Source organism: Oreochromis aureus, linkage group 3, assembly GCF_013358895.1.
Source record: "Oreochromis aureus strain Israel breed Guangdong linkage group 3, ZZ_aureus, whole genome shotgun sequence".
Taxonomy (NCBI): Eukaryota; Metazoa; Chordata; class Actinopteri; order Cichliformes; family Cichlidae; genus Oreochromis; species Oreochromis aureus.
The window spans coordinates 46003893-46015672 of NC_052944.1; the positions used below are offsets into that span (position 1 = coordinate 46003893).

General features: G+C 40.4%; 1 protein-coding gene across 1 annotated transcript; it reads left to right on the plus strand.

Moving 5' to 3' along the window:
• Nucleotides 1–796: 796 nt before the first annotated feature.
• On the plus strand, nt 797–10694 carry LOC116320102 (zinc finger protein 2-like). The gene is made up of 4 exons (XM_039610334.1): nt 797–1091; nt 2786–3219; nt 3787–4050; nt 8499–10694. Exons 2-4 carry the CDS (start codon nt 3009–3011, stop codon nt 9539–9541), a joined length of 1518 nt encoding a protein of 505 aa, XP_039466268.1. The 5' UTR covers nt 797–1091; nt 2786–3008; the 3' UTR covers nt 9542–10694.
• The last annotated feature ends 1086 nt before the right edge of the window (nt 10695–11780 follow it).

Consider the following 11780-nt stretch of genomic DNA (forward strand, 5'->3'; position numbering starts at 1 on the left):
CTGTATTAAAAGTTTCTGGGATGAAGAGGACAGGAAGACTTTCACACTGAGGCCTGTCCTGGAGAAAAACACCAAGTTAGCAGCTTTGTTGGAGCAGCTGAAGAAGACTGGACTTCCAGCTGATCACTGCTATGCTGGTCAAGAGAAACTCTGCAGCAGTCAGGAGGGAGAGCAGCTTGGACTGAAGCAGGAGGCTGATACCTTCTCATAATTATGAGGAAAGTGACCACAGTGAACCAAAACCCAACAATGAGCAGCTTCGTTCTCTCAGCTCTCCTGAAGCAGAGAAACGAGATCATGAAGAAAGTTAGGATGTAGACTCAGGATCTACTAGAAATGCAGAGCTGAAGAAAAAGCTGATGAAGAAAGAAAAGACAAATATCCAAAAGAACCTGCTGTAGTTTTTGATGCTGTACCAAAAAGTGTCCTCATACTGTTACCAAACTCTGATGTTGGTGATTTAGCCTTCAGTTTAGAAGAATTTATGACAGCTTTATATATTTTTGTCACTTGTGTGTTGAAAGAGAAATAACAAAGAACCATATTAGTAATATAATTAGTTTTGTTACTGTCTCTGCTTCTAAACACGCCTGCTCTTCCTTATGTAATGATATACAGCAGGAGAATGCATGAAGGACCTGTGATAAATACTGTATCAATAACAAGGTTAAAGAAGTGTCTTTCAACATATCGCAGATTTGTTGGACCTGTTTACACTGTCTCTATAAGTTTTGGAAACCAAAAACAAACAAACAAACAAAGGCGTCTGCTCAGTCACGTGACCGCACGACAACAAACCACAGCAGAGCACGAGTGGAGGGGGGAGGGGCGACAAGAGGATGGCGACGGTTGGCCGGTTAGGCTGTGAATGGACAGCAGGCGGCAGAGCGAAGTGACGGAAGTGAAATGAGAACAGGAGTAGATGGCGGGAAAGATGATGTAGAGGTGAAATAAGATAAAAACAAAGCGGGAAAGGAGAACAACAAGCAGAGTGAAAGTAAACGGACAGTGAGCGCAGTGTAACCGTGACAACGAGACACGAGGACGGATTTAAAGTGATCATAAAATCGTCTCCAGACGGTCGTCGTTCGGTGAGTGGAACCAGATTCAGCTACAACAGCGATAAATACGCCTGTAGGGAGATTAAGAGTGCTAATATCTGGGCCCGTTGTAGACATGCATATATGAGGGGGCAGACAGAAAAGTAAAGGGGACAACATGGTGGATACGGAGGCGGCAAAGAGATGGGATGGTGGGGTGCTCTAGAAAACAGTTTTTGTCTTGTAATTGGATTGCACTTTGTCAGGCCTCTACCCTAAGATCTGACCACCTTGGGTGTCCCACCTGAAGGCTAAGCTTCTGCTGGTCCAGCTCTTAGTGTCACTGAGGCACGCAAACCCTGACTGAGGGATTTCTGAAAAATCAAACCTACAGCTCTGCTATCACTTCAGACATAAATGAAGACAGAAAACTAAACAGCAGTGACGTTTGTAGGGTTAGCTAGCTGGGCTAGCTGGTATATAATGACGTGCTACGTGGTGGCTAGCGACACAGTTATGTTAGCATAATATAAACACAGTGAAGCTGGAAGATGAACACTAACTTTTTTCCACTCAATAAACCTGAGGGTTCCCGATGGTTAGGGACAAATGTAATCACATGGCAGGATGCTGTAAACAGTCCAAACTTCAGTCAGGAGAACAACTGAGATAATCCATCCACAATACGAGGTTAGTCATTAATATACTGCTGCATGGGCTGGGCTGTAGAGACATGGTAAGGGTTTAAAAACTGAGCTTTAAAATGAACAGTGGTAATAAAAACGGAGAGAGGCCGACAGTGATCACTGACTGTTTTTAGATGCTTGTTCAGATTAAATAGACGTATTTTTGAGTTCGTTAATCGTGAGATAACTACCATGTGGATGCGGTTCAGCAAGGTAAAGACACACGACTCAATAACCTGCTGCCTGATCCATAAGGTAATAATATGGATGTGTATTAATGATGAGAGGGGAAAAAGATATAATAGTTCACAGAACACAGTGTTACTGATATAATGTTCTTATCAGCTGTGACAGCAGGTGTTAGTGAACGATATAAATGCAACGGATGATGAAGAAAAGGCTGAACTTAAAGTAAAGATGCACAGTCTGATCATTTATCTGTAACAGCTAAACAGAGCAGAGATGACGGCCGTGCTAAAAACCCAGAAGTGTGGAAAGAAAATCAGTGTCAGGAGGAGACCTTGACTTACCTTTGACTTTATTTCATTTAAACACACAGTCAGAAATGTTTTGAGGTTATTTAAATAAATATACTATTTGTTTGTAATATTGATTAGTGTGTAATTAAATCTTCCAGTAAATTGATGCGTTCTCATAAACGTGTTGAATGAATCCAGTGTGCATTTTAAAGACAACAGTAAACTAGTTAAAAACCCATCGTATTGTTGGGGAAGACCATGGAGAGAATGAAAACAGATGAAGATGATTTTTAGATACTAACAGTCTCTTCTCTGGGGATCAGAGTGGGTTTCATAAAGAAAGAGGGATGATGGATACTTTATTATGTTTGGAATCAGAAATCAGGAAAGCTCAAACAAATAAGAAAATGATGATAGCGGTCTTCTTTAATACAGCCATACAACATGTTATGGAAAGAGAGACTCCTCATTAAACTCAGAAATCTAGGCATAAATGGCAAATTATACTATTGAATTATAAGACTGATAAAAGAATATAATTATACTTGTTTTTCCTGCTATTCTCCTGTCCACACTCCAGTCCAGTAGGCGGGATTAATGCACCTGTAAGCTGATTTGTCAAACGCCATCAAGCCCTGAAGAAGAACGGAGGAGGACAGCACTACTGTGGTAGAGGAGCGGTGTGTGTGCAGACATGGCTGCTGTTGGTGAAGCGAACTGAACTTAGAGGAGAGACACAAACTAAAGTATAGATCCACTCACGTCAGTGTGGATCTGACACCAACGTCTGTATCGCTTCATCGATGCTTGTATCAATCCCTCCAGCCAGAGTTGAAGCAGCAATGAGTTCAGTTCAGTATCTGAGAGAGTTCATCAAGGAGAGACTAACTGCTGTTTGTGAAGAAATCTTCTCAGAGGTTCAAAAAACCATCGTCCAGTATGAGGAGGAGATCAACCGTCAGCACAGACTGCTGGATATCAGCCGGAAACCCGACAGAAACTCACACATCATAGGTATGGACATGTTTTTAACTCTGTGCTGTTCAAGCTCAGATTCTTCAGTGTGACTGACTTTACTAGAAGAAGTTAAACTGGGTATTTATCAGTGCTGTGGGTCAGTGTCCAGTGATGGACTATGTTGGACTGGTGCAGGTCCATTGTCATCAGGCGTCAGTGTTTTAGATCCTCTGTAAACACTGAGACTGTGCAGTAAAGATCTAGTTAGATGTCAGCAGAAAACACATGTAACAAGTTGTTAACAGACTTCTCTGAAGTTGAAGTGAAGTTTCATTTAAAGAAGGATTTCACACACTGATGTTTTCATGGTGTCACCCTGCAGTTTAGTTTGGTGAACTTTGTGTCTTTGCTCACAGTGAGGAGCTTCAATGCTAACATGTTAGCGTGTAGCTGTGAGTGTGCACAACTATTTCCCTGAGCTGTTGTGTGTCTGTGGCTCATAATGGGTCATATGACAGGCTGATCACCATTTATTCAGGTTTTGATTCATGCTTTATAAAATAGTTTGAGTTTATGTATCAACACATTAGTGATTATTTTTCTTCTGTTTCTTTGTTCTTCAAGATCTACCACAACATCATGACTGTAAGGAAGAGGAGGGTCTGGATGAGCAGCAGGTCTGTAACCAGGAGAGGAACTCCAGTGTGGACCAGGAGGACCCAGAGCCTCCACAGATTAAAGAGGAACAGGAGGAACCCTGCAGCAGTCAGGAGGGAGAGCAGCTTGGACTGAAGCAGGAGGCTGAAGGCATTATCGTCTGGACTGATGAAGAGCAGCTCAGACTGATGGAGACCATCCGGAAACCTGTGATAAAGTTACACAGAATAGGTATGTAAGACTGTGATGTCTTAATAACATTGAATATGACTCACGGGCGTCACAGTGAAACAGTGGTTACCACTGTTGGCTCACAGCAACAAGGTTTGACTCCACCATGTGTCCGGGCCTTTCTGTGTGGAGTTTGCATGTTCTCCCCTTGTTCACTCTCCAGAGACATGCAGACAGCTGGGTTAGGTTAGTTGATCATTCTAAATTGCCCATAGGTGTGAATGTGAGTGCGAATAGTTGTCTGTCTCTCTGTGTTGGCCCTGCGACAGACTGTTGACCTGTACAGGGTGAAGCCTGCCTCTCCCTATGGTAGCTGGGATTGGCTCCAGCACCCCCACCACCCCAGACCCTAATAAGGACAAGTGGAAGAGAATTGATGGATGGATGTCAGATATGGGCTCAAATTGTGGTCATAAATATTTTGTCATTGTAAATCAAATGCGTAGTTGTGAACTCAGTTTTGTAACCTTTAAACCAAAATATCTGAAAATGTTATTGTGATCGAGGATGTCACTTTAAGAGAGACAAATTTGACTTCCTGAACTATGAATGTCTGGGTGATAAGGTGCTGACTCTATGCATCCACAATCTCAACAGGGTGTCTGATAAGAACAGATGGCTTATCCACAAAATCCACTTCCACTCATGTATCTTTCGTTCACTTATTTATTGAACAGGAATCCGGGTACACATCCATACTGTGAGTGAGTGGATTTGGAGTGTAGTAAAATGCTGTGTGGTGAAGTGATTGTGTGGTTTCTGTTGGGAAAGCACATACAAGTCTTAAGTTTTACATGAACAGAATGAATTAAATGTGTAATACAACAATGCAAACAATACTGTGTAAAACATTTACCCAACATAAGGGAGTATCAACAAAAGCAAATTTTACTATTTACATCAATCCTAACTGGACACTTTACACAAGGGCAAACACGAGAAATTAGTGACGGCCCTTTAACCCTCTGGGGTCGACAGACGTGCCGGCGCATCAAAATCACATGACCAATTTAAGACGACACAGCAGCAAGATGCAGCGACCCAGAGTCTCCCTTTCACTGTGGGTCGAAAGTGTGGACTTCAAACTAGTGATGGTGAGATGAAGCCTGGTGGTGAACTGAAGCTTTCCATCCAACTGGTCGACTCCTGGTTTGAAGCATTGTGATGATTCATTTGCTCTACTGCGCTATCAAGTGGACGATTCAAGTGAAACAGGCTCAATGATTATAATGATGTGATGTGTAAACCTCTAAACTGAATAAATAAATTGTTTTCATGGTTATTTATCCCGAATATTGTCTCAGTATGTCTGATACGAAAGAGAAAGTGGAAACTATCAGGACAGAGTTTTGGTATGATTGTGTAACTGTGTAATCATGTTTACATTGGGATGCAAAAGTTTGGGCAACCTTGTTAATAGTCATTATTTCCCTGTATAAATCGTTGGTTGTTACAATAAAAATGTCAGTTAAATATATCATATAGGAGACACACACAGTGATATTTGAGAAGTGAAATGAAGTTTATTGGATTTACAGAAAGTGTGCAATAATTGTTTAAACAAAATCAGGCAGGTGCATAAATTTGGGCACCACAAAAAAAGAAATGAAATCAATATTTAGTAGACCTGCCTTTATCAGAAATTACAGCCTCTAAACGCTTCCTGTAGGTTCCAGTGAGAGTCTGGATTGTGGTTGAAGGTATTTTGGACCATTCCTCTTTACAAAACATCTCTAGTTTATTCAGGTTTGATGGCTTCCGAGCATGGACAGCTCTCTTTAACTCACACCACAGGTTTTCAATAACATACAGGTCTGGGGACTGAGATGGCCATTCCAGAACGTTGTACTTGTTCCTCTGCATAAATGCCTTAGTGGATTTTGAGCAGTGTTTCGGGTCGTTGTCTTGATAATGCGGGATGGAAGGATATCATGCATAGAATTTGAGCTTCTCGATCGTTCAATTAATCCCTTAAGAGTAGGGAGTGATAACACCTCAAAGTGAGAAAAGGTCGACATGAATCCTAAAACCGGAACAGGATTCAACACGAGAGTGAGGGTGTAAAGCCTTCAGTAATTAAACTTTTCCAATAAAATGATTAATAAATTGCTCAGGCCGATCCAGGACAGGGATTTATCACTAAATTACAAATTTTGAATAACATTCAGGTAGGGCTGCACGATTTTGCAAGAAATGAGAATCATGATTTTTTTGCTTAGAATTGAGATCACGATTCTCTCACGATTTTCTTTTCCAATATAAATATTTATAGCACTTATTAACTGCACATCAACTTCGTAACAGTTGAAACTGAACATAAAAACAATAAATAAACATAAAAACAATAAATGCCTCACATTTTGTCGTTGCCGCAAAATGTTGTACTGCTTGAAATTCCGTCTCCACCGTTGCTCGACACTGCGTGTATAGAGCAGGTAGTGCAACAATAGAGAAATAGTTGCGGGACGGCACTGTGTAGCGTTTGTCTAGGGCAGGGGTCAGCAACCTTTAACACCCAAAGAGCCATTTGGACGCGATTTCCACACGAAAGAAAACTCTGGGAGCTGCAAATACTTTTTGACATCTAAAATGAACATAACACTGTATATATTGTTTTTTTTTTTACCTTTATGCTTTGTGTGAACAACTGAGGTGTGTTGCTTAAATGCATGAAGTGCTACAGAGAAAATTACATTTTATTTATGTAATTAACACATTTTGAACTTTGCAAAATTCCGCCTAACTATGTATTTTACCTGGTTAATATGTGTGGCGGGGCGTGGACTGCAGTGCCGCTGCAGGGGAGGCGGACGCACCTTAGCGGTACCCGCAATCACGCCTCGCCACCTTAACGTCTGTGCCACCTATGCTGTTGTGTTGGTGTGTGTGTCGGGGCTGCGAGCTTTAACACCGGCTGTATCGTAAAAAGCAACCGTGTGTGAAAAGTGGTCAATAAAAAGATGCTGAAAAGCGTGTTCATGGAAACATAGTCGGGTCTGCCGTGATGTTTACAATGGGACTTCCGCTCCTGAACCTCTGTGCACAGCGTCTGCTGTACGATCGGGGCTGTACGAAATCACTTTCATCTTTACGCACGACTGTAAGCTGTCGTCTGTGAGGCGTGAACGTGTTTGTTTTTGGAGAACAGCTGCTGACATAATGTGGATCCAAAGATCCATAATTGGCCTACCTGAGGTTGGCGGGCGTTTCGGCGGGTATATCGGCTTCCGCAAGTGTGACGCTTATTTTGATCGATCAAAAACTAATAGAATATAATTTTATATTTATATTTCAATATCACAATAATCTTCCAATTTAGAACTACGAGTTAAAAAAAGAACTAACATAAATAAAATAGACTTTAGCTAATTACTTACAAAAAATTATTTATTTCCCCGACCCACGCGGAGCCGTAGAAGGACTAAAGATCCGCATGCGGCTCCGGAGCCGCAGGTTGCCGACCCCTGGTCTAGGGTGTTGATCATTTTCCTAAATCCCTCGTTTTGCACAGTGTTGATGGGAGCCATATCTTTAGCCAGGTGATAAGTAATAGCCTCCGTAATTTCTTTGTGCCTGCGGGAGTTCGACGTGTATAGGGAGGCGCTGTATAAGGTTCCCGTTATTGATGTTTGGGTGGTTGACCGGGACAGATTTTCTCCTGTCACTTTCTCGTCATCCCTGACGTGTTCTCCGTTGTTTCTTTCCTGCCAATTTGAGCATCACACGGCACAGCTTCTGTATCACGTGGTATAAGGCTCCGCCCTTGTCATTTGTTGAGCAGGAAGAGTGAGTGCTTGTTTTCATGCAGGTTATGTCCCGGATCAAAATGCGGTACAATCGTCGTTGTTTTTTTTTTTTTTTTTTTTTAAATCGTTGTCATTTGGAAATGAGATCGCACGTAAGTATGAATCGAGATCGCGATTTTCTAACGATTAATCGTGCAGCCCTACATTCAGGGGTTGTGGCTGTTAGTCTCAATAATATCTGATAGGAAAGCTGCTTTAGCTGCCTTAACACAATTCTGGTATCGGGAGCGGCTCCTACAAAGAATGCCATAGGATATCTGAAGCCTATCTTTCTTGGTTAGATTTGAACAGTTTACAGGTCTGGGTAAGTATGAATAAATATTGTATTCTGTTTTGGAAAATATGGAATTCAGAATTTCTAAACCTAAATTTATCAGACAAGAAGAGAGTTTACATGGCATTTCAAGCACAGTCAAAACGTTTACCACTGTGTGAAAGAGCTATGCCCCAGCATGCCTTCTTATAACTTTTGCCAATCCAGACATCCACATTCATTTACCAAAAAAAACCAATATCTATTGATCATCTATTGAACATCTATCTATGAATTTGAACTTTGAACTTTGCTAATAAGAGTGTCAGAACTAAAAACAGTAAATATTTTATTTGTTTTGCTATCATTTTTCCCCTTTGTGCCTTCAGATGTCCAACAGCAGCATGCTTTTGAGGAAGAGGAGATTTTTACCGACCAGCAGGTCTGTAACCAGGAGAGGAACTCCAGTCTGGACCAGAAGGACCCAGAGCCTCCACAGATTAAAGAGGAACAGGAGGGAGAGCAGCTTGGACTGAAGCAGGAGGCTCATGTCTTCATGGTGACACCCGCTGATGAGGAAAGTTCCCACAGTGAACCAGAACCAAACAGTGAGCAGCTCCTTCCTCACAGCTCTCCGGAAGCAGAGAGCCGAGATCATGAAGGAAATCGGCATGTGCACTCAGGATCTACTAGAATTGCAGAGCAGAAGAACAGACACAGAAAGAGAAGTCGCAGTCAGAGAGTAGACAACACTCCTGTGTCAGCGGGTCAAAGTAGAAAGGACACAAAGAACAAGTCTGTACAATGTGACGTGTGTGGAAAAACTTTGCAGAATAAATACATGACTACACATCTAAGACGTCACACAGGTGAGAAGCCGTATTCTTGTAGCACATGTGGGAAAAGATTTGTTACCTCATCAGGGCTCATAAAACACACGAGAATTCACACAGGTGAGAAACGGTATTCCTGTAGCACATGTGGGAAAAGACTTGCTGACTCATCAGGGCTCATAAAACACACGAGAATTCACACAGGTGAGAAGCCGTATTCCTGTAGCACATGTGGGAAAAGATTTGCTGACCCATCAGCGTTCAAAAAACACACGAGAATTCACACAGGTGAGAAGCCGTATTCCTGTAGCACATGTGGGAAAAGATTTTCTGACTCATCAGTGTTCAGAATACACAAGAGAATTCACACAGGTGAGAAACCGTATTCTTGTAGCACATGTGGGAAAAGATTTTCTGACTCATCAGTGTTCAGAATACACAAGAGAATTCACACAGGTGAGAAACCGTATTCTTGTAGCACGTGTGGGAAAAGATTTGCTCACTCATCAGCGTTCAAAAAACACACGAGAATTCACACAGGTGAGAAACCGTATTCCTTAGCACGTGTGGGAAAAGATTTGCTCACTCATCAGCGTTGAAAATGCACACAAGAATTCACACAAGTGAGAAGCCGTATTCTTGTAGCACGTGTGGGAAAAGATTTGCCCAGAGGATACACTTAAAGAAGCACATGAGAATTCATACTGGTTAAAATGTTCATACTTATAAAATGTGGGAAAACCGTGAGTCATTGGTGAACACCTGAGATGATCCATATTAAAGTCAATATTTTAGATCCAAAACAGTAAAGACATCTCGGGGTTGTTTGTTCAGTTTATTACCATATTCTTTTATTTACAAGAAAACTTTAAGATTAAAGTTACACTTTAATCTTACACTTGTTAAGCAGAACAGTATGCTCCTGTTCTGCTGGTTCATTGTTAAATTTAATTTATTGTTTAAATTTAATTTAATTCTTTTAATTTAATTTAATTCATTGTTTAAATTTAATTCATTGTTAAATTCCATTGATTTAAGTGTTGTTCATGTGTTTTTAGGGTTTATTAAGATTTTAAGATTTTTGTCTTACAAAGATGTAATCTCAAATGTGTGAAAGCAGCATAACAGAGTGTTCTGCCTTATTTTACACAAGTTTTTCTTTGTTTCTGGCAGTGGTGTTCTATCAGGACAAGCTTGCACTGTCAAATTTAAAACAATACTGATAAATTAAAATGTGCCAAAATAAAGCAATGTCTCTCCTTTAATTTCAGACAGCGCTATCATAAAGCTCCTCACCTTCATTTAATATTTAATCTATTTATATTACTGCCATCTTGTGGCTGCAGGTGGTTATTGTCACTGAAAGCTGTTCTTCTTTCATGTGTAGTACTCAATTTAAAATATTACTGCTTACCTTCAAAACTATTCATAAATTAGCTCAGAGTTATCTTAGTGAACGTCTTAGGCCACATTCTCCTGCTAGAACACTTAGATCTGCTATGAACTACTTCTGGCGCAAGCTAGAGGGGTGACCATGCATTTGCTCTGGCTGCCCCCGTACTGTGGAATAACCTTCCTCTCGGTATCTGCGCCTCTCATTCTATTGCATTGTTTAAATCACGACTGAAGACCCACTTATTCAATCTTGCCTTTCCTTCTAGTTAACATTTCACTTGTGATTTTACATTATGTACTTTTATGCTTATTTTAATTCTTTGTTTGATATGTATCTGCTGCTTCTCTTATGTATCAGTGACAGCCATCTGCTTGCATACCTAGTACTTGCTTTAGTCCTATTTCTATTTACCTTTCTTTTATTCTCTATGTCTACTTGTTAAGCACCTTGGTATACCCTTGGTTTTTAGGTGTGCTTTATAAGTAAAGTTTATTATTATTATTATTAGTAGTAGTAGTAGTATTAGTATTATTGTTATTATTATTGTTGTTGTTAAAATTTCCATCTATAGTGCAGACACACAAAACAAGTTGTATGTTTTAATCCAATCTAATTTACCTAGTTAAATTGCTAAATAGTGGAGGAAGATGTTTGTGTTTGTTTTGGGGATGGCAATTGTTTCTGCTTGCCTTTTTTTGAAAGTCACATGTTTCTGATGTTGTTTTATATAAACATAGAAACGGATATTTTGCTTCTTTGGATAAAAATGTTCCAGGACATCATAGAGGGTAAAACTGGGAGTGACATACATGAGAGCAAGCAGTGGGAGGGGTCCTTGCAAGCCTGGAATATAAAGTTAATGTTATTTTAATATTTCTACTTAAAAGTAATTAGTGTCATAATTAAATTAGCTGAATAAATCACCTGGATGACTGAACCACAAAAAACAGTGGAGTCACTGTGATGAAGGTTTAGTCCACACCAGACTCAGCTCTACTATAAAGGTGAGTCTAATTTGTTCATTCTAGGTTAAAAATCTCTGTAGAAACAAAAGTTTTGTCCTTTTATATTAAGGAAGTTGTTGGAGCAGAAAGACACCTGCTGCAATGATGAGCTGTGTGGCAGACAAGGGGACCCAAACAGGACTCCAACACTAAAAATGAAACTTAGAGGCAGCTTTATTTGCTGTGAAAACAAATTGCCAAAACAAAACCCCTAAAATAAGCAAACAAAAGATGAACTAGAACTAAGACTCTGGCAACAAAGGAACTCATGACATAACTAAAAGAACATCAAACACACACTCTGCCACACATCGGATTTGGAGGAAGACTGAAGACTTAAATACATACGCATGATATCAAATCAAAATTTATTTATATAGCCAGACCGTTCTCACTCCCGAGGCTTAACATCCCGACGTCTTGTCACGTCCCGCGGCA